The sequence below is a fragment of the Callorhinus ursinus genome, unplaced genomic scaffold (genome assembly GCF_003265705.2).
Source record: "Callorhinus ursinus isolate GAN/ISIS: 27379988/994484 unplaced genomic scaffold, GSC_fseal_2.0 scaffold5, whole genome shotgun sequence".
NCBI classification, from domain to species: domain Eukaryota; kingdom Metazoa; phylum Chordata; class Mammalia; order Carnivora; family Otariidae; genus Callorhinus; species Callorhinus ursinus.
The window spans coordinates 63242198-63266133 of NW_027397067.1; the positions used below are offsets into that span (position 1 = coordinate 63242198).

The 23936-nt window shown below is 43.1% G+C and overlaps 1 protein-coding gene across 2 annotated transcripts in view; it reads left to right on the forward strand.

The window, feature by feature from the left end:
• DEPTOR (DEP domain containing MTOR interacting protein) overlaps nt 1–23936 on the forward strand; it is a 130405-nt gene that overhangs the window by 72139 nt on the left and 34330 nt on the right. Inside the window, exons 5-9 of one of the 2 annotated variants that reach the window (XM_073893155.1) lie at nt 7386–7571; nt 9975–10109; nt 14953–15023; nt 17041–17145; nt 22335–22601. In XM_073893155.1, the coding sequence (XP_073749256.1) occupies nt 7386–7571; nt 9975–10109; nt 14953–15023; nt 17041–17145; nt 22335–22412 (575 nt within the window). In that variant the 3' untranslated portion in view covers nt 22413–22601. Of the gene's footprint in view, nt 1–7385; nt 7572–9974; nt 10110–14952; nt 15024–17040; nt 17146–22334; nt 22602–23936 lie in introns of those variants that run through there. The other variant, XM_025871046.2, reaches the window with a different exon arrangement.

A 23936-nucleotide genomic window follows, 5' to 3' on the forward strand; every position in this document is an offset into this window, starting at 1 on the left:
GCTGAGTGTAATGGATAATGGAAAAATTGTCTGTATTATTTAGACAAATACAACGCAGTTCATCATTTAAAAAAAAAAAAAAAAGAGTGAAGCTGGTGTTCAGCCCAGGGCCATCTGAGACCAGAGCAGTGTCGTTCTGTCCTTTCGATGAACAATTCCAAGGTAATAAACGTTCTGGCCTGGTGGAGAGTTTTGTGGAAAATGTGCCCGTCCAAACTGCCTTCTGTAAACTGGAGATAGGAATAAATGAGGGATAAGCAGATTCTGATGTTTTGGTGTTTGTCAGCTCATCTACCTCCTCGTTGGCATTATTACATCTCTGGACAGGAGACAGTCTAGAGAGGAGATTAAGGAATGGGGTTCCAGAGTTAATCTGTCAGTGTTTCTGACTTGAACTTTCCAGTTAATAACTATGGGAGCTGACTTTGGGCAAGTTTACTTTGTGTAATCCTGTTTTCTCATCTGTAAAATGGGAATAATTCTAATGGTTCTCTCATAGTGCTGCTATGAGAACTGAATGATATAATCATGCATGTGCTCAGCATAGGGCCTGCCCGGCACAGAGTATCACTCAATAAATGTTAGCTGACTGTTACTTTCATTATTGTTATCATCAACATCCTCAGCATCAGATGCCTTGGTGGGGTGGAGCTCAATATAAATTTGATGACCTCACCCATGCTGGTCTTACACAGTATCTTATCCATACTCCACGCTGAATGTCTATGTGTTAAATAAATCAACACTGAGGTGCTTTAATTAGGCCTTTGGATTTATGCCAACAAGTCCAAAAGATCTAGAAGAGAGTCACAATTTTTTTTCATTGAATTTTGTATGTGAAGTATTCCATTTCCTGGACAAAATATATTTGTGTTTAGACCCTTGCGCTTATGGTATCATTTAAGTCTTTGAAAAACATACCCTTTGTTTTGAGTTTTATCGCTAACAATGAAGGTTCTAGTCTTTGGAACGCACCCAGCTATTATTTAATGATGCACAGAGAAGAAGAAAACATAATTTGACCTACTGTCTGTTTATTACCTTTACATTTCTGGCAATAAGACACAGAAGCTGCAAAAACCTACACAATCATGATACCATGTTTTGATTTTCTTCTCTTCTGCTATCCTTACTAGAGTTACTTTCATCCTTCTTCCTCGTCTCTTTCCCACCCACCCTCTCTGCTCTTCAGTCAATGAAGTTAGTGCAATTGGTTCTAACTTTGTGAATGTGAAGTGTTTTGTTTTAGTAATATCAGTTAATAGGACTTTATGCCCTAAAACCAATTTCCCGTTTTCATATCCTCTTCTTAATGTTGTCAGTGCTCAGGAAGTAATTATTTTAGTTCACTGACTCACTCTTGTTATTGCCGTTTGAAGAGTTTTGTATCCCAAGCACCTAGCTCTGTCCTTACGTGGCACAGGCACTTAAATACAACTGCTTAATGTACTTGAATCAAGGACTTTTGCTGCTTTAGGAAACAGGGCTCTTTCAACTTCTGAATTCCTTTAGGATGGTTTGCGATGGGTAATTGTGGCCTTAAGTATAACTCAGATTTAAAAAAAAAAAATTAATCTTCTCTCATAGTTAGTTCTCAATGCATGTGTTCCACCAAACATATGATTAAAAAGTATGATATGAATATTTTTTAGTCTTGACAGTTTTTTAAATCTGCAGCCTACTGTGTGACCTAAGTTGCTCAGACTCTGAAGGACAGTGAATTAGCAGGAGCAGGGAGCCCAAAGAGTGCAGAGCCTTCCCTGGACGCCTGAAACAATGGAAAGCTTTGGACTTGTTGGCAGAGAAGGTACAGCATGTTCATATGCAGATTTTTTTTTAAGATTTTATTTATTTATTTGACAGAGAGAGAGAGACAGCGAGAGAGGGAACACAAGCAGGGGCAGTGGGAGAGGGAGAAGCAGGCGTCCCACGGAGCAGGGAGCCCGATGCGGGGCTCGATCCCAGCACCCCGGGATCATGACCTGAGCCGAAGGCAGACGCTTAACCGACTGAGCCACCCAGGTGCCCCTCATATGCAGAATTTATTTGCCTTTTAGAGGACTAGAGCTGAGGACTAGATCTGCCACCTGTTTAGCCTTGAGGTTTATCAGTACTCTCAGGCAATGTCTGCAGGCTCTAAGTGGTCCTTTTATGAGGAGGTACAGGGATCCATAGGAGACGACAAAGCAAGCGAGAGGAAATGGAGTGAGGAGTAAGATGGAGTGACAGCCTTGATGGCCCAGAATGATCCTTCACCCACCATGGTGCCCTGGGGGAAGCAGTGAGCCACAGCCACCTCTGCTCCGCGGAGGACAGTGATGAGGAGGACGCTAACCATGGCAGCTAGTGAGGGTCTCCTGTCTTAAAGGTGACCTGGAAGAACTTTTAGCTCTGGTACCAGTTTGCATGTAGTATGATACCCCCCATCTCATCCTTGATGATCATTCCTCTTCATTGTGATAGCCATTATCCTTTCCCACGCCCCTCTGTTTAAGCCCTCTTTTCACTCTGCTAAGTTACTTATGTGATCCCAGATCCAAGACCACCCTTTAAAAAGGCTTGATGGAGGTGCCTGGGTACCTGAGTGGTTCAGTCAGTTAAGTGGCTGACTCTTGGTATGGGCTCAGGTCATGATCTCGGGGTCCTGAGATTGAGGACCAGCCCCTGCTGGGGGGCTCTGCACTCAGCGGGGAGTCTGCTTGAGATTCTCTCTCTCCCTCTGCCTCTTCCTTCCCCCCTACTCATACTCTCTCAAAAAAATAAATCTCTAAAAAAATTAAAAGATAGGGGCGCCTGGGTGGCTCAGTCGTTAAGCGTCTGCCTTCGGCTCAGGTCATGATCCCAGGGTCCTGGGATGGAGCCCCACGTCGGGCTCCCTGCTCGGCGGGGAGTCTGCTTCTCCCTCTCCCACTCCCCCTGCTTGTGTTCCCTCTCTCGCTGTCTCTCTCTCTCTCTGTCAAATAAATAAATAAAATCTTTTAAAAAAATTAAAAAATAAATAAAAATTAAAAGGTTTGTTGAAATGTCATCCAGAGAACAGTTAGTAACTGCACGTTCTCTCCCTCCCAGCCACCCTTATCACACTGCTGCATTCAGTTGGCTTATTTCGTGATGCCTCTTGTGTTATGTCATTTGCCAGCAAACATTCCAAGGATGAATGAAAGTATGTGACCTTCCTCCCTCCGACTATATAAGTAGCTTAAAATGTCTTTTATATTCAGCTGAATTTGTAGATTTCAAGATGATAGATTTTTATATTCATCTTTAGATTTTATGTGTCAGTGGAATAGAAGCCAATTTCCCCTCATGTACAGAGTCACTTTTTAAGGTCTCTTTGTGTTTGCTGAAGTTATCCTAATAACTTAAAAGAGGAAAATGTAGCCACATTGTCCACAAAAAGAATATATGTATGTCACTTTGTTATTTTGGTAGATTACACGACATTTCCCTCATGCTTTCTGAAAAGTAAAGGCACACAGCAAATCAGGATCTCTTTTCTTTTACCAAGTATCAAAAACATTGTGAGCTTAGTGCTTCTAGAACCCCCCACTTTCCTAAGCAATTAGATCCTCTTGTAGTTATATGGCTTCAGCTTTCTGGCTATGCCTGATTTTACTCTTATTTTATGTTTGATTTAATACCAAGCCAAGTCAAGCCCCTTGGGAATACTACCCATATGAAAGGAAAGTCTTCATAAAGTCCCAGAAATGATAAATTGAATGGATAACTATCACTTTTAATTACAGCTGTAATTATAAGAGCACAACTAGAAAAACCAGATATTGAACGTCATCTTTGAATATTCTCTCTTATTTATTCCTGGTTAGAGGTTCACATTCTCAAGGAGCAAAGGACAAAATTTGTCAAATTGTTTATGTCACAACATTTACCTTACATAAAAGTCCTGTATAGTGTTGGGATCTGAGAAGTAAAAAATTGGAACAACCTCAAGATTTAGAGCCGCCAATCACCGTCCCCCAAATGATTTTTCTTTCCTTCTCTTTATTTTTTCCCCCAGAGTTTAGGTTATTTCTTCTGTGTTTACCAAAGAGTAAGTCGCCTATGTAGCAAATGGCTTTGTATTTTATAATATAGTGAATGTCATGTTAAAGTATAGGAAGAACCAACTCTTTTCTGTCTCTGGAATATAAACTCTATGTCATTTAGCCATTGTTTATTTCTCGAGACTTTACATGTGTAATTTATGACCGAAGGCTAAAGTCAATCTTTAGTAGGAGTCTAAGAACAAGAAGACTTAAACCACTAGATTTCAGATGACATTCTAAATCTCTCACATCCATTATCCCATTCTTCCTTCACAGCAAAGCCGTGCAAAGTTAAAAGTTTAGTAAGTTGCCCAAAGCACCCTGCTAGTCAGGGTGGCAGAACTGGGATCAAAACTGAGATCATCTAACTCTAGTACCTGTGCTTTTTATTGTGTAATGTTAGCTTCTAAAAGTTATTCGGCCCAAGAGAGTGTTTAACGAAGTGCCAACTTAATTGTTTTGTTCTTATCTGAAGCAATGTCTCTTTTAGCAGACTTTGGTTTGGTGGAGCTTGAAAGGATGAGCAGATGAGGTGTCATAGTCCACTCACCATACTAAGATAGATAGCTGGGATGGTGTGCTACTACTAAGTAGTAGGTGCTCACATTGTTGGATAAATGAATGGATGCCATGTGTGACTGATTGATGCTATAGTATGGTTGTCTACCTGCACTCTTGAAGCTTTTTGTGACTACGATTATCTGTGTTATACCTAAGGCCACGCTCACAAACAAAGCAAATGCATGCGATTCAGTGTTCATGTCATTAAACTTTTAATGAGAGAGAGAAAAAGAGAACCCTTTTAAAAGCAAAATAATTCATTGAAAACAATGCAGGTGACACATGCAATTGTCACTTTTCTATTCTGAGAGGAGAACTGGACTCCATCTGTTCCAGCCACACAGCTGGAGGATGAGCACATGGAGACATTCGTTTTCACAGAGTGTGGCTGCTCCTCAGGTACTAAACTCCAAATAAGTCCTTGAAAATTGAAGTGGGGCATTAAATAGAGTGTGTCATAAAGTTGACTTCCCACAAGCCCAATAGCGTCATCATCGGCACCTGATGGTAATTGTGAAAATCACAGCAGTGGTTGTAAAATAATAAAGGTATGCTTTTTTTGAGTTCTTACAATCCACTTGGCATTATGCTTATCGGGTGCGGTCTGTTCTCTCATCCAGGTTTTGTTTTCTATGATTCAGTCACGTTTAAGGTCATTTGCACCATTGGAGAGGGAATAGGATGAGTAAGAACTCTTTGAATTTAACCCCTTCATCTCAGATGCCGAATTTACCTTTTGAGCTGTAGGTGGCGGAGAGCTGGGGCGGTGGAGAATGGAGCGTGGCTATGACTTCAACTCTAGGTCTTGGTATTTAAAGCCTGGGGAGATTCAACTGGTAGTCAAATGTCCATTTGAATTAAAACTATTTTTTTAAATTACTTTTAGCAATTCTGGAATTTGTTTGGATTTAGAGTGTTTTTCTGGATTTATTTATACCAGAGCCAATGTTTTGTATAATTCACAGTCCAAAGAGAAAGCAGTAGGTATACATTAACAAATGTATACAGAACTGTGTATTTTCAGGTTGTAATTTAAGATACTGTTGCCAAAGTCAACTTGAGGATTTAAGAAATCTCAATAAACTCAGAAAAGTTTGCCAGAGATAAACAACTTCTCTACAAAATTTTATCATAGCATTATTGAAGGTAGTGATATAGTAAATTTATATTAAAATTTGACTCCGCAATAGAACCACTATTTGTAGATATCGTATCAAAGTGTAATTGGTTTATCTCTTGGTCCAGGATGCATTCAGCATCTCCTGAACCCAAGAATGCATTACTTATGAAGAACATTGCAGAACTACCACTGAATTAAGTGTATTTGTCTTTGTGGCCAACATAATTCATTTAGCCAAAGTGACTAGTTTATCACCATTTAAAGACAGTGAAACACCCATATGAATCATTAAGTTAAAAGTTGGCAGGCGGACTCTCTTGATAGGGACCCACCTTTCTGAGCCTTGGATATTCATGTAACCAGGATTACTCATAGCAAATGTGCATGATAAATACAACTGTAACCCTAGATTGCATTTGTTGGTGTTGAACCAGCAGGGATATGATGCTATTTGTGAAAAACCTAGAGAGGCTGCTGTCCTAGTTACCACTATTGATAAATGAGTTAATGTGATTCTCATTGGGTTGTGTTAGATTATTTTCCTAGTGATCTACAGAATTTTAAATTTCACATTTCAAAAAAAAATGCCAAATGATACTTAAAAAAAAACAACCCTTTATCTCTTTTTACCATTTCATAAATTGCAGGACAAAAAAATGTACACAGCATGTAGTCAACCTAACTCAGCAAATTTGAGTTGGAGAGATGGATGGATGAGTGGACAACAAAAAAGTTGTGATGGTATCATTTCAGAATAAAGGAAAGGCTTTAAATGGAATATATTTAGCTTTAGGAAAAACTAGATGCATCGTCCTTTGTGTTCCAACTTCCCATGCTCCAGTAACCTCTTCATGACATACCACGAACCCACACCTTGGTTTAGGAAGAACTGTTGTATAGACCAGCCACTAAATAGTTTAAAGTTAGCTGTGTTCTGGACATACTGCTTATCTGACTACCCATCACAGACTATTCACTGCCAGTCTTTTACTGAGCACCTACTCTGGGCCAAACACGGTCATCTAGGATTTCAGGATGCCAGAATGATTAAGACACAGTCTGGGCCCTCAAGCAGCATGACTTAGGTGGAAGAAAGAGATGGGTTCCCCCCACCACCAAAACAAACAAACAAACAAATGATATGTGGTCTCTGTATTATTTTTGCAACTCTCTGTGAGTCTATAATTATTTCAAAATCAAAAGTTTAAAAACGAATGGATGTATGGCTATGGGACTAGCACTTTGCTGAGCACTGGGACACATGACTACATGAAGCCATGATCCCTGCCCCAGAGAGCCTGAAGTTGAGTGGACAAGGCAGAGAAGTGAATGGACAATGCAGGCGCAGTGTGGTAAGTGCTCAACGGGAGGTTACATAGAGGCTTGGACAACACCCGGAAGAGTATGACTTTAGATAGGGGAGGAGGGGTGAGGTCAAGCAAAGTGCGCCCCCCCCTCCCCGCCCCAAGGAATTGGTTAGCAGATTTGTAAAGTGCATGGCACGTGGAAAGACTTTGGGACGGTGTGTGGACTAGCCATGTGGCATCTGGAGAATTATACTCTTTCTGAAGACGTTTGCCCCTGTTGGATGGAGTCTTCAGGCTGCAGTGCTCTGTGACCAGGATGCCAGGCATGCTTGTTTTGTTTCTCCTTCGCAGTGTCCAACAAGCACCCATTCGTGGACAGCAACCTTCTCTACCAGTTCAGAATGAACTTCCGGCGGAGACGCAGACTGATGGAGCTGCTCAGTGAAAAATCACCCTCCTCTCAGGAAACTCATGACAGTCCCTTCTGCCTGAGGAAGCAGAGCCATGACAATCGGAAATCGACCAGTTTTATGTCCGGTATGTCAGTTTTGTTGTGTATATGATCATGTGCATTTGCCTTTTGAGAACTAGTAGAATAATACCTTTGTGAAATGTTGTTCTCTGGCACCTTTTTATTTATTCATAACAAGAAGTATGAAAAAAAAAAAAACAAACCCTAGCATAACCAAATTGTTCCTGGGCAGTCCATTTAGATGTTATGAAGACCATTTTATCAACTTGGTTTTTTTTGTGATAGAAGCCTTCTTAAGCTCTCATTCTACCTGATTTGCTTTTCATTTATAAACAATTCTTATATATCAATAACGATCCAGTGTTCTAAATCACAGCACTGAAAAGCTATATATTTTAATGGTGAGTAAAGACGTAGGAGGACATATTCAAGTAAAAGGCAACTGATTGTCAATCCGTCACGAAGCGGTGACCCAGAACAAAGAAAAATTGTGAAAAGCAAGCAGAGGAGCTCATAAAGCCCAGGATGTCACATGGAAAGTCAAACAGTTCCATATTTACAGTGACCCCTACCAGAAATGATGCTGACAGGTGTTCGCAAAGATAACCCCGCTCAGCTGGAAAAGGTTAACTTGAGGTGCCTTCTGCAGAGGAAGCAGAGGTGCTTAAAGGGATATCTTCAACTCCTCTGAAAACTTGGCATGGATTGACCTGAGAAACTGGTTGGCCTAAGGTTTGGACATTCTGGGCTTCACCTGAAACTCAGGGCACAGTGAAATGTGTGTCTTGGTTATTTACGGCAGGTGGCGGTGAGAACACTTGCAGTTATATTGAGACCTTTCTGTGCCCCCCGGCACTGAGCTAAGCTTGGTTGCCTGAGTTTTCCTCTTTAATTCTCACTATATCCTAAGAGGAAGGACTTTTCTTATCCCCTTTTATGCGTGGAGAAACTGAGGCATGGAGCACTGGAGGGGCTTACCCAAGGTTACAAAGCTAGAAAGGGGTGGACGGAGCTGGATCTCGCACCAGTTCTGTCTAAACCCTAGTGCTTCTGTTATACTGTGTCGGCCCCCATCCCCCTCTCCCGGGCTCTGCAGATGCAGCTAGGGGGGAAGAAAGAATACAGCGAGCAAGAGCCCCTCAGGGAAAGTGAGCATTAGCAGCGGGTCAGGAACCCAGTCTGTGCTCAGACACACCCCAGTCGTGTGTCGCCTTCAGGTGCAAATGCAGAGTAACTGTTGCCGTTCTTTCTAGCACTAACGGTTGCCTGTTTCTGGTGGGCCTGATAGACCAGAAAGTCACCATGATGAGAAGGAGGACAGAGGAGCCGTGGTCACCATAAAAGCCGGCATTTACTTTGTGCTTCCTGTGTCCCAGGCACTAAGCGGGGACTCTCCACAGCTTCTGTCATTTGACCGTACACCTTCCTCTCCCCTCTCCCTTGTTGAGAGCCACCCGCTCTGTGGCAAAGAGAACCAGATCAGAGCCCTGAACTGCTGCCTCACATACACTTCCAGAGCTAAACCTGTAGTATTGTGTTTTAATCTCCCTCTTCCATGGCTCTGAGTGATTAGTGACTTCATATTAAATCAGGAGGCATGGGGCCCCTGCGTGGCTCAGTCGTTAAGCATCTGCCTTTGGCTCTGGTCCTGATCCCGGGGTCCTGGGATCGAGCCCCACACTCCGTGGGAAGCCTGCTTCTCCCTGGGAAGCCTGCTTCTCCCTCTCCCACTCCCCCTGCTTGTGTTCCCTCTCTCGCTGTGACTCTGTCAGATAAGTAAATAAAATCTTTAAAAAATATATTTTAAATCAGGAGGCATTTATTACCGTCAATCCATTAAGCGTCTAGCCAGCAGTTAATTTACATCCTTCTGGGGACTGCTCCTCCGCAGGTGCTCAGTCATTCTTGAAATAACATTTTATGTGCCTGAGTACGTTCCCGTCCATTATATAATCCATTCCTTGTACCAGTCCTGTGGGATTGCATTATTCCCACTTCACAGCTGGGGAAGTTGAGGCTCTGGGAACCGAAGCAAAGGGCCCCAGGTTATGCTACCAGTGAGTGGCAGGCTGCAATTCAAATTCTTTTCTTTTCTTTCTTTCTTTCTCTTTCTTTTCTTTCTTTCGTCCATTCTTTCTTCCTTCCTTTAGATTTTTTAATTTATTTATCCGAGAGAGAGAGAGAGCGCCCTCACGAGCAGGGGGGGAGGGGTAGAGGGAGAAGACGACTCCCCGCTGAGCAGGGAGCCCCATGCAGGACTCGATCCCAGAAGGACTCGATCCCAGAACTCTGGGATCACGACCCAAGCGGAAGGCAGACTCTTAAGCGACTGAGCCCCCCAGGCGCCCCAAATTCTTGCTTTTCTGAGTCGGAGGACCCGCCTGGCCGCATGCGGCAGCCGAAAGCCCGCTGTTCTAGGGCAGCGAGGCTAGCGCCCTCATAGCTGCGTGTGTTTGTCGCCCGCGCAGTCAGCCCCAGCAAGGAGATCAAGATCGTGTCCGCCGTGCGGAGGAGCAGCATGAGCAGCTGTGGCAGCAGTGGCTACTTCAGCAGCAGCCCCACCCTCAGCAGCAGCCCGCCGGTGCTCTGCAACCCCAAGTCCGGTGAGTGAGCCCCGCTTCTGGCGGTGACTGTAGGGGGCGGGGCGGGTGTGTGGGCCGGGTGCCCCGGCGGCCGATTCTCAGACGGGGGAGACTCGTGTGTGGGAATCTTGGGGCCAACGCCTGTCCAACGGAAGGGAAGCATGTAGATTTGGGCAGAGGGAAAATCAGGCTGCCCCACGGACCCCAAGAGGAGCTCTGGGGTTGGGATGGCCCTTCAGAGCTGTCCCAGCTTGGGGTGAGGTGGCGAGGCCTTTCAGACCCAGGGTTGACCAGTCATTAGATTTTGGCTGCCCCTGGAAGGAGGACATGACCTTGGGCAAGGCAGCTCTCTTCAGAGCTGGTTCCAAAGACAGTTGAAGATATCAGCAGTCCCAGGAGCTGGGAGAAGCCCCTCAGTCCTGAAGAGGGTTTCAGCAAATGCAAAGATCTTCTGGGTCCCAGCACCTACCCCTCCAAAGAAGAGGCACGGATCTGTGCAAACCCAACTCTCTCTGAAAATGACTCTTGGTGCCTTGCAGTTTCAAATCCTAGTCATCGATCTCCATGGCCTTTACCTTCCAGAAAAAAAAAAAGTCTAGGCACAAAGGTGGTTGATGAGCTTGTGCTTAGAATCAGTTCTTCAGCCCACAGGTATCTGTAAGTCACAGATACTACTAGCTTCTCATTGCCCCTTACCCACCTCTCTCCCAGGATTAGATTGCGTGGTCCGTATTACTAATAATCACTGCCTTGAAAACACCCTCAACTCCCTTTGTTTCCTGCCCTGTCCACCCTTAGTCCAGTATATCACCTTCGGGGAAGGGGCTTTTTTCCTTTGGCTTACGTTGTTCCCTCATCACCACATTTGGGGATATAAAGATGAAAGGTCATGACCCCATCCCTCAGTGAACATATCATCTCTCTGTACATGTTAGCAAGAATAAGGACAAATAAGATGTTGATCAAAGAGCTTTAAGAGAAAACTGTTATCTAAGGCCGTTATCTAGGCAAGTGGGTATTTTACTTAATCTAACATTTTTTTTGCTACCTTCTGGAGGGTTAGCTGGAAGGATAAAATCATAACCTGCAGCACATGAATGAAGAAACTGGCTTCCACACAGACTCTGGCTGGAAAATCATTGAGCCCGCACATGCAACCAGCTTTTTCAGTTAATAGAACACTGCTGCTAAGGTGCAATGAGAAAGGAGAACTGTATTCTTAGAAATAGGTTTTTTGAAGCCCCTGATCGAAATCTGACAGGTGTAACCTGAAGTTAGAAGCAGAAAGAATTCAGTTTCAGGAAAGGGTCAGCCAGGCTAAAGCCCTTTTGCTTGCTTTCGATTGCATACAATGGTGGAATAAGAACAAAGTGTTAATTACTTAAATGACCTACATTTGCATTGTTTCCTCTTTCTCCTTGCCCCTTGGCTCAAAGGGAAAAGTTTGCTGATAAGCAGGCAGCAAAGAAAGGTCAGGTTGCCTTTTTTGGGTCTCGATTGTGGTCGTCTCAATTGTCTTAATCATGGTTCATAAATCCTACGCCTTACCCATATTCTGACAAGCTTCTCCCTCACTCTTGGGAGGGTTCCCAGGGGGCAGTGAGCTCCTGTGTGATTTTTTTTCCCCTCAAGCAGATAAGCAGGACTTCACAGTAAGGCATTTAAAATTAATCATTATACTTACATCTGGATATAATGCCCTAAGCCAGCTAAAAAAAAAGAGCTACCAGTACTACCATGATTGGTGTCCTTGTGATAAGTAAATAACTTTCGAAGGACACAAACAGAGAAAGCTAAAGGAAAATTCCATGGGCTTCAAGATTCCTATATTTTTCAACAGAAGAAAGAGAAATATTTATTTATAATAAATCATTTATAATTCATTTTATTGTATTAGTATGGTAGTCAAATATTACAGTACAGTGTAATTCAAAACCATGATGAGCTATCATCTCTCACCTGTTAAAACGGCTATCGTCAAAAAGACCAAAAATAACAAGTGTTGGCGAGGATGTGGAGAAAAGGAAACCCTTGTGCACTTGTTGGTGGGAATGTAAATTGGTGCAGCCGCTGTGGAAAACAGTATGGAGGGGTCCTCAAAAAACTAAAAATAGAACTATCATATGATCCAGCAATTCCATTTCTGGGTATTTATTCAACGGTAGGAAAATGCGAGCTTGAAATGTTATCCACACCCTCAGGTTCGTCCCAGCATTATTTACAATGGCCAAGACATGGAAACAACCTAAGGGTCCATGGATGGATGAATGGATAAAGGAGATGAGGGATATATATACACAGTGGAATATCATTCAGCCATAAAAAAAGGAGGAAGTCCTTCCATTCGCAACAACATGGATGGATTTTGAGGGCATTATGCTATGTGGAATAAGTCAAACAAAAGACAAATATGTGGTCTCACTTATATGTGGAATGAAAAGGGAAAAAAAAAACCCCAAACTCACATATACGGGGAACAGATTGGTTGTTGCCAGAGGAATGGGTGAAAATGGTCAAACAGTACAAATTTCCCGTTATAAAATAAATAAGTCCCGGGGGTGTAATATATAGCATGGTCACCATAGTTAATAATACTGTATTGCATATTTAAGAGTTGCTAGGAAAATAAATCTTGAAAGTTTGCATCACAAGAAAAGAAAGTTGCAACTATGTGAGTTAATAGGGTGTTAACTGGACTTATTGTGGTGATCATTTCACAAAAATATATACATATATTGAATCATTGTGCTGTAACCTGACACTAATATAATTTTATATGTCGTTATACCTCAATAAAAAGAAAGAGAACATGTGTTAAAAGAAGTGGTCGGTATTGTTGTCAAATATTACAGTACAATGGTGCTTTCTATATCCAAATTCATACACCCAGAAGTGGTTATGGGGGAGGGGAGAATTGTCTGATAGGGAATTAAAAGGGCTCAGTCCTCAACCATGGACCTCTTCTCTTCCCTCCTGTTCATCTGAGAGGTTCTTTTCTTGATATTCGATATACTCCCTCTTTTGGGGGGGAACGTAAATTCATGTTCTCTTTTGTGAGCTTTCTGAAAGCAAAAGTCATCATCCCAGCCGCCTGTCATCTCAAGGAGAAACACTTCATTGCCTTTAATGGAGAGGGGGTCTGTTAGGGCCAAGTTTCCTGGTGGACCACTTTTTCTTTTTCGTTTTCTGTTGTACCCTTGCTCCAGGACTGGCCCCTGACCTCTGAATGCTGCCAGCCAAGGGAATTGAATCCTGGCACTTTGCCAGGTTAGGGGCTTGGCCTTGGCCCCTTACGTTTCTTTGTGATGCCCAAGTTCATCATCTCTGTCTGACTGGGTTAGGAGGTTCCCTGGCTCCCCATCCGCTGGCTCCTCTGGATGGCAGTAGCCATCCCCTGTCTAGTTCTTAGTGAGCACAGGATGGATGGAGAAGGTCCTTACGGTGGTCTCCCTCGCCCCTTTCTGTGGTGTCAGTTACCCAGGTCAACCACAACCAGATAGCAGATAATCCTTCCCACATAGCGCCAGGAGGTCAGCGGTAGCCTAAGGCTCTGTCATAGCGCCCGCGTGATTCACCTCAACCTTGTCTCATCATGGAGGCATTTTATCATTTCATATCATCACAGAAAGGGTAAGGCCAGGACAATAGGATATTTTGAGAGAGCGAGACCACTTCATATAACTTTTATTATGGTGTATTGTTATAATTGTTCTATTTTATTATTAGTGATTGGTGTTAATCTCTTACTGTGACTCATTTCTACCTTTAATGTGATCCTAGATATGTATGCTGAGGAAAAAACGTAGTATCTCTAGGGCTCGGTACAATCTGTGGCTCCAGGCATCCACTGGGGGTCTTGGAATGTATCCCCTACAGATAAGGAGGGACTATAGTCCTGGCAGGTTTTTAGGCAGCCAGCAAGTCAGGGATTGGCTGCTGGCTTCGCCATCTTGGTGGTCAGCAGCAGTGAGCTGATAAGAACCGATGTCTTAGGACAACTCACCACTGCCTTCTGGAGATTTTGAGGCCATTCTTCTGCTCACAGAGAGGGCAGAGCATGGGACGAGCCATGTCGCAGTGGCTGGTGGGCACGGGCATCCAATGCGTGAGTTTGAATCCTGATTCTGCTACCCATGAGGGCTGAGACCTTGGACAAAGCTATTTAACTTTCTTTTTTCTTTTCTTTCTTTCTTTCTTTCTTTTTTTTTTTTTTTTTTTTTTTTTTTTTTTTTTTTTTTTTTTTTTTTGCTATTTAACTTTCTAAACCTCTGGTTTCTCATTAGTAAAACAGGGACCATGAGGAACCTAGCTAAATAGCTTTTGTGATGACTAAATGAGATAACGTATTTGGAGCACCTAGCATAGCGCCTAGCACATGCTAAGTATGCATACCATTTCTCTAGCATCATTCCTCGGGGCAAAAGGCAGTGAGTGTGTCCATGCAGTCTGGGGTATTGATCAGGAAATAAGTAAAGCTTCCGTGAGTGGGAAGTGTGCAGTATGTTGTGGGGGGTTAGCTCTTGAAACTTGGCTATCAGACCTCTAGCATCAAGTCTCTCTCTTAACCTTGTCCTGTTGAATACATATCAGGATTCAAAAGAAAGAAGTGTGAGCACTAGAAGCCTTTTTTCTTAATAGAAAAATGTCACCCCACTCCTGTGCCACTTCTTCTTTCCATAGCTCTGTAAGTTAGGCTTAGGGTTATTCACGGCTACTCATGTTTTCCATCTCTGTTAGGCTAGACTGTACACCGCGAGGCAGGGATCTTCACCACGCTTGTTCGCGGACAGTCACATATGAAGCATTCAGTATATATCCGCTACATGAGAAGGGTTTGCACCTTGACCTTGTGTCTGTCTTACAGTGTTGAAGAGACCCGTAACTTCTGAGGAACTCCTGACTCCCGGGGCTCCGTACGCAAGGAAGACATTCACGGTAGGCTCCTCATTTGGGTTTTTTCGGGCTCGTTTTCTGTGCCATGTCAACATGTCAGTGTACCAGTGTGTAGCTTAGGGATAGAATTGAAAAACCTTCTAATTTTCCTTTTGTCTTTGGCATTATTCTAATAGTAGATTATCTTGACCCTTTGACACTAAAATGCATTAGGCCTTGACATGATTTATGATGAATACAGCATTTTAAACTCCTTTTGATGTGCCCTTAAGAAAAGATTTCCCCTTATACTTAGTCTGATATAATTACAGACTTTAAGGCAAATGGCAGGACAAATAATGCCAATAATTGTTTCTGTGTTACAGTTAATCCCCAAAATCATTTAAGACATTAGAGGAGTCTTCAGGGGAAAAAAGAAAACTATGGGATAATCTGTTCTACCATAAGGAACAGTACTTTTGACAATGCTGAGCATGTCTTGAGTTATACAAGCACTGGATTTTGGAGCACTGCATACCTGTGAGCACCTCCTAGCCACCTGCGCCTTCTTGGAGGTCCTCCAGCCTTCCTTCTAGAACTATCGGCCCACAGGCTTTCTTCAAACAGAATCCAAGTGCTCTGATTGACAGCACCTCACCCACTCTCCATCCCCCTACCTCTTTCTCTCAGTCTCTGCACAAAACCACATCAATGTGCTCTTGAAAGCACTTCTCCTCTTCCTTCAATCTTCTAACTTTTGGGGGCACCTAGGTGGCTCAGTTGGTTAAGAGTCAGTCTGCCTTCTGCTCAGCTCATGATCCCGGGGGCCTGGAATCCCACATCAGGCTCCCTGCTCAGCAGAGAGTCTGCTTCTCCCTTTCTTTCTCCCTCTACCTCTCCCCTTGCTCATGCTCGTGCTTGTGTGCTCTCTCAGATAAATAAATAATATCTTTAAAAAAAATCTTCTAACTTTTGTTTTATTACCTCAGGGACAAAAAAAGGAAAATCTTTCCACACCCATTCAGGCTGCAAATATTTGTCAAGGACCGCTTCACATTCTGGGCACTGAGGAGTTAAAATAAAGATGGGCCCAGTCGTAGCCAATCAATATGAAAAAGGCCCCGGAAATATGTCTGTATCAGGGGAAAAGGTAAACTATACTTTTGGAAGTGAAATTAGGTTAAGAAACTAGTAATACCAGCAAAGCCTGAAGCCAATGAAGGGCCTAAACATCTGTTTGAGAATGTTCACAAAAATTGCACTTGCTTTCCTGCCTTGCCTCAGTCTCGAGCATTCGAGAAACAGTTGATTATATTTGTAAGTTTTTTTGGTTTCTTTTTGGTTTAAAGTGTAAATGCCAGCATTGCTAGTAATTGTGAGTGTGTGTCTTCTGCATTTCAGTTAGGGTACGTATTAAAGACGTGTCTGGGAGCTGCCCAGGGATTGTAAGTGCCCATTCTAATGATTCTATAGGGAAAGGCACCCTCCAGTTTCAAACCACTTTTGGAACAGCACCTACTTGTAAACTGTGAACTTTATGTACTTATTCACTTACTTTTCTTGGTAGAGAAAATTGTGTTTCAAGAAAGCCAAAACTCTTTCATAAATTTCCCACTGTTAGTAATTTAAATTGTTCCTTTGGACTTCAAGGATATAGCAAGGTCACCAAGAAAGTATCATTTGGATCCAGGGGAAAAAGAATAAACTTGGAACAGAAATTGGGTCTGGAGAGAAATTTCAACCATGTTTTCACGATCTTCTAAATTTTCCATTGGAGTTTGATATTACATTGCATAGCAGCCTAAGAAAGAGGCAATCTGCCAGTTATGTATTGAGTATGCCCTCACAGAACATGCTTATTTCTGCCAAACAGGTATTGCTTGACCCCCTTTTCTGCATCGATACGCCTGTGTTTGTGATAGAAGCAAAGTGTTCTGTTCTCCCAACAAGGTTCAGATGAAGCAGAGAAGAGATATGTCAGGGCATGCACTTAATCCTGGGCTGGTTTTCTTTCTCTTGGAAGGACAGGCAAATTGCCAGAGACCGTCTGCTGATTGCTAATTGTGGTTTTCCTCTCCAGATCGTCGGTGATGCTGTTGGTTGGGGCTTTGTGGTGCGGGGAAGCAAGCCATGCCACATCCAGGCCGTGGACCCCAGCGGCCCAGCTGCGGCGGCAGGAATGAAGGTACCTCCAACGGGGCAATGTCTGAATACCTCTAGCCTCCTTTCGTTGTCTGCACCATCTGTACTTTCTCCCCCTGAGTGGTTTGGTCTCATCTTGGTCAAGTTTCCTTTCCCCTTTCTGAAGAGAGTTGAAGTGAAGCCAAGAGTGTGTGATGGGGCGAACAGGGAGGAAAAGGTTTTCTGTCACTCGGACGGGGCCTCATTGGTCTCCAGCCCTCCCTTGAGTTTTTCTCATCTCTCCCCTTTAACCAATACTGAGTTTGAACATAAAATAGTTGCTTTTTTGCTCAAGTCTTATATAACTCTACTGCTTCGGTTCTATACAAAGTATATTCTGGGGGGATTTATGCAGCCAGGGAGCATGCTTAGACCATGTGAGGCAGCAGTGAGCTAAAGAAAACAGAAGTCATGGGATTTGGAAGAGGAGATCTGGATTCCCATTTTGGTTCTGCTAATTCCTAGCTCTTTGACTTTGAACGAGTCCTGTAACTATCTCAGAGCCTGTTTCGTCCTCTTTCAAATAATAATCATATTTCCTTCTGTTGTTTTATGGATTAAGTATGTAGAAACATTTTATATAATGTGCAAAGAATGACACAAACATCAAACAAGTTGAATGAATCATGGAATATTTTTGAAAATAACTTTTAGATATTTTTTGGTACTAAAGTAATGCATATAGAGTCAAGAAAATGTAGAAAATACAGACCAGCAGGAAAAATAATGATAATTGCCTGTAATATTTTGTAACTCAGAGATAACCACTATTAACATTGACTTTAAGCAGCTTTATTGGGGTATGATTGACATACAATAAAGCATAGTCCTGTGGCGCCTGGGTGACTCAGTTGGTTAAGCGACTGCCTTCGGCTCAGGTCATGATCCTGGAGTCCCGGGATCGAGTCCTGCATCGGGCTCCCTGCTCAGCGGGGAGTCTGCTTCTCCCTCTGACCCTCTTCCCTCTCGTGCTCTCTCTCTCTCATTTTCTCTCTCTCAAATAAATAAATAAAATCTTTAAAAAAAAAAAAAGCATAGTCCTGTTCACATTTTGATTTATATTCTTCCAGACTCCTTATATTATGTATACACATATACACACATATGTATATATGTATATATATATCTATACATTGGTTTCTTTAAGCTTTTTAAATTGAAGTATAATTAACATATGTTACATTAGTTCCGGGTGTATAGCATGTTGATTTGACAATTCTATAGATTACTCAGTGCTCACCAGGGTAAGGGTAGTCGCCATCTACCTTACCATCATTGTTTTTATTTATACAGAACTATCATGTAAGAGGATGTGAGAGCATGGTTTTCTGCTTCAAAACACCTTTACCTGGGGTGTCTGGGTGGCTCAGCCAGTTGAGCATCCAACTCTTGGTTTTGGCTCAGGTCATGATCTCATGGCTGTGGGATCGAGCCCCACGTCAGGCTCTGTGCTCAGTGCAGAGTCTGCTTCAGATTCTCTCTCCCTCGCCCTCACTCTGTCTCTCTCAAATAAATAAAATCTTAAAAAAACAAAAACAAAAACACCTTTACCTAGCCCAGTTTTATTCTGTCATCTGTAAAACATTCCACAAAGGACACTTAGGTCTTGATTATCTGGGCCCATGGAAGGATGCAGAAGGCTTGAAAGCCACAGATCATTCCTCTGCTTATTTCTTCGATACTCTCATCCTCTCCCATCATCAATCCTTTTCCTGGACCAGTAAACCAGGAAAGCAATAGGCATGACTTGGATGTTCACAGCTCTGATGTCCAGCACTTACCCTCTGGCAGTGATGTTCCCACTGGAAAAGAAAGCTGGGCAGCAGAGACCAGCTCCAGCTCCAGAGACCAGGGTGCACAGAGCACAGATTACAGGCAGCCTGAGTGATCGGTGCTGCGCCCTGATTTGAACGCCTCCTTCAAGGGCTCACCAGGTCCTGTGCTCTAGACAAGTTGCAGAAGCCTTGTTGGCCAGGTCCATCTGTGTGATAGGCCCTTCTTCCCTCCTCGGTCTGCAGCGGGCGCAGCACCAAAGGAACTCAGAGCAGGAAAGCTGGCCAGGCACATGAAGGGCGAGCATTTGTATCTGTATCTGTGCCAAGGCTGAATTTGCCATTTTCTAATGGAACTCTTGGCTGGGGGAAGAGTTTTATATTTTATTTCCACAGCAAAGCACCTAGTATAAATTATTTTTGGCAGAGTGCTTCAGTGCTGAGCATGCACTCACTCACATGGGGCTTTGACTTAAAGCATGTTTGCTTTGGGGAAAGCAATGGATTTACACTGCAGCTAAGGACCTTGTTGTGCTTGGCCACATAATTGATTTTAGTCTGTCTTTATGGATTAACAGGAATAACTGTTCTAGGCATTGTCAGTCGATCAGTTAATTAACTCCTTAATGTAGATACCCTGATAGGTGGGTAACTTGATATATTTTTTCAATTTCATAAGCTACTGTTTCATATGGTTTATATTCTCAGTTTCTCAAGGGGTGTACAATGGTTTTCATATGTTTTAGAAAGGCACAGAATGTATTAGCGTTGCATTTCCAAAGTTGTATCATACAGCTCTCTGGTCTGGCAAAATATCCTGACCCGAGGTTCTGTGATCAAAACTTTGATTGATTGATTGATTGATTTTTTTTTAAAGATTTATTTATTTATTTGAGAGAGCAAGAATGAGAGAGAGAGAGTACATGAGAGGGGGGAGGGTCAGAGGGAGAAGCAGACTCCCCGCTGAGCAGGGAGCCCAATGTGGGACTCGATCCCAGGACTCCGGGATCATGACCCGAGCCGAAGGCAGTCGCTTAACCAACTGAGCCACCCAGGCGCCCTTGATTGATTGATTTAAAGAGAGAGATTGTGTACGTGTGTGTCCACGAGCTGTGGGGAGCAGGGGCAGAAGGAGAGAGAGAGAATCTTAAACAGGCTCCACCCCCAGCACGGAGGCTCCATCTCACAACCCTGAAATCATGACCTGAGCTAAAATCAAGAGTTGGACACTTAACTGACTGAGCCCCGCCCAGGTGCCCCTGTAATCAAAACTATTTCAAACTGCTGTGCACTTTAGCACCCTGTCAGAAATTCACAAAACACATGAGCATATTAAAAATTCTGGCAAGTCCAGCAGGCAAAAAACTTGTTTAAATTGTCTAATACAGTTTTTTATCATTTAATAGAAATACTCAAATGAAATCTTATGATTGTTAAGATATAGCATTAAAACTGTTCAAAGAGGGGCACCTGGGTGGCTCAATCAGTTAAACGTCCGACTCTTGATTTCGGCTCAGGTCCTGAGATCAAGCCCCACATAGAGCTCTGCGCTAAGCACAGAGCTTGCTTAAGATTCTTTCTCTCATTTTCCCTCTGCCCCTAGCCTCCGGCTCTCTCTGTCTCTCTTAAAAAAAACAAAACAAAACAACAACAAAAAAAAAAACCTGTTCAAAGAAGCTGCTTTTGGTCAAAGTCTGTATTGGGATGAATATATAGAGATATATTTTTGAATTGTATTGCTGGTTGAATGCAAAAGACAGAGAATACCATACCCTTCCATATACTTTAACTGTGTATATTCATTTCAATTACTTAGGGAGCGCCTGGGTGGCTGTGTCGTTAAGCGTCTGCCTTCGGCTCAGGTCATGATCCCAGGGTCCTGGGATCGAGCCCCACATTGAGCCCCGCATCGGGCTCCCTGCTCGGCGGGAAGCCTGCTTCTCCTTCTCCCACTCCCCCGGCTTGTGTTCCCCCTCTGTGTCTCTGTCAAATAAATAAATAAATAAAAATATTTAAAATAAATAAATAAAAATATTTAAAATAAATAAATAAAAAATTACTTAGCACATTGTTTTCTCACAGAAAACACTGAATTGTTTCCTATTTTACCGTATTTATTTGCCCTGGAATAACTCCACTTACATAAAAATCCATTTGTATAATCCAGTCCTAGAGGCTTGTTTCTGCTGACCTGTCACATTGCTATTGCCCTTTGCCCTTGTCCCAGAAAACCACAGGGAGGTGTATCTGGTTGTGCAGAACTCTGGGAGGGTGGGACCAGGGACACCACCCCACGGGAGCTTATCCACTGACCTGGGCAATGATTGACCTGCTTGGTCCGGGTGGTAGAAATGATCCAAAATTCTGGCCAGAAGCCTCCTTTTAGCACCTGTGAGTGGCAGGAGCTGACTCGGGATGGTGTAAAGTGCCTCACTTTGTCTTCAGGGTCACTGTCTCTGTGGAACCCCAGGCTCATCCGTCAAGTCATGGTCCTGGTTTTCTCCTGCTTTCTGATGTGGACACAGCCTTGGGCCTGAGCCTTTGTGACTGTGGCTGCTGAATTTCACTACTTTACTTGCTAAAACAGAGATCATCTTGTAGCTAAGTTTCTCCTAGGTACCATCTCTCTCTCTTATTTCACCTTTCTATGGGGATCGGAAAGTTTTAAGATGTGGGCCACCAGCATGTGGACAGGAGAGACCCCAGACTGAAGAAACTGAGGGCCGTTTTCCCCGGTTAACATGTCTAGACCTTGCCAGGCCCAAAGGAGAGCTCCTTGCCCGGTTAAATGGCATCCTTAATCCATCATGAGAGGAGACCTTCATATTTGTATTAACATCTACTTCTCTAGAACGTCTGGAAGAACTTCAGAGAACATGAGCCCTTTGGGAGAGTGATAAGGTCTACCCCAATTCTAGATTGGAGTGTAGACATCTGAGACCTCTGTGCCTGGGCCACCTAGCCCCATGGCCCCACAGTTCTCATGCCTGTCTCTCAGAACAGCTGACTGAGGCAGGTGGGGCTGGATCAGGACTGGGCTGCAGGGTGGGATTGCTGAGAGACAGGGCCGGGAGCATATAAATATGTGTGTGTTGGGGGGGGGGTCAACCTGACCTCAGTTGTAAGTGGAATTGAGTTTTAGATGTTTTGATCAATTACTAGACTTTTATGTGATCTCAAGCTGGTTTGTAAAGTTTGTCTTAGTAGTCTGTTTCTCCCCTTCCCTTCTGATGACTTGCTCTCCATGCAGTAGGAAAATATTTGTTCCCAGAGTCCTAAAAGGAAACGGATGTTACAAGAGGCCCCAAACTATAACCTTATTTTTAGTTTTGTCTGAATCAAGACTCTCATAAAAAAAGAGAACAATTAGTTGCATCTTTTCTATTCTTTAAGATTTTTTTTTTAATTTATTTTTTGACAGAGAGACAGCAAGAGAGGGAACCCAAGCAGGGGAAGTGGGAGAGGGAGAAGCGGGCCTCCCGCCGAGCAGGGAGACTGATGCGGGGCTCGATCCCAGGACCCTGGGATCAGGACCTGAGCTGAAGGCAGACGCTTAACGACTGAGCCCCCCAGGTGCACCTAGTTGCATCTTTTCTCAGAAGTTTGCTGTTTTGTCTCATAGGACCCCCCTCCTCGCTCCTGTGCCTACAAAACAACAGCTGTAGAGTCATTAAAATTCTCACTTGATCTAGCATCTTTGAGTTTGGAGCTGTTTTTCTTTTGATTGTTCTTTTGCTTAAATGAAACCTGCAAACCTCTGACTTAGAGGGCCTTTCACTGGGCATTACAACTCTAGAATGGACCATGAAATACGGGAATCATCAAAAGCTTAGTCAACCATTCAGCATTCAGTGCATTTTCAACTAGAAGAGGTTGTTTGCTACATTTTCTCTTTGGGAACTCTTCACTCATCATTTAGGAATTCCATAGCAGTAAACTATGGTTCATTTCAAGGCAAAGTGGGGGAAGGAGGAAAGAAGAGAAGGAACTCTAATTTACTGAGTGTCTACTGTGTGCCTGACACTGCACCATACTAGGCCCTTTCTGTACATAAGGCCATTTAATACCAGCATCTGAATACTGAAATCCTAGAGGAAGAAACTGTTCCAGGAGGAACAATTCTTTTTCTCCCCTCTTTTCTTCTACTTTGAAAAGAAATAAAGTTTCTTCAGCAAGACTGCGGGCTGCCATCTAATGACTACTTAAACATGGCTTCATGTCACAACTTTGAATGACATCCTTTTTTTTTTTTTTTAATCACATCAAGTTGAAACCCATTTCTGGACTACATTGTCTATCACAACTTTATTTTACATGATCCTCTAGTAGCTGTCCTCCACTGTGGACAGGGCAGAATTTTTACATTTCACAAATTCATCATGCTTGTATCTATGTCTGCCTCAAATAAATCTAATCAAGTGACTCTGGCACTTAAAATCCTCTAATGGCTCCCCATTACACTGAGGATAAGGTCCAGATGCCTTCCCGTGGACTACAGTGTCCATGATCTGGACCCTGCTGAGAATAACATTATTTCCTACCCTGTTTTGCTTATATAAGGCTCCATTGGCCTTGCGTCTATCCCTCTCAAATACCAAGTTTTCCCGCCTAAGGCTGGATGACTGGCTCTACTGTTGTCATTCAAGTCTCAGATTAAAGGCCAGTTTTTCAGAGTAGCTTCCTTAAATACCCTGTGATATTCTTTATCTTCCTCAGTTACTCTTTCTCATGACTACCCTGTCTTAGGTTTTCAAGACATAGTATTTATCAGAATCTGATAATGATACTTATGTGTTTATTATCTATCTGTCTCTAGGAGCTCCCTAAATGTAAATCTGTCTTAACTACTATATTCCCAGCACTTAGCACAATTCCTGGCATTTAGTAAGTGCTGGAAAAAATCTGTGCTTCTACAGAAAGGCTGAGGAATTCACCCACTGAGCACCTGCCTTGCGTCCCCACACATGTCCATATGCATTCTCTCTTCTATTGTTCTCACAACTTTTGAAGGTGGGAGGGAAGT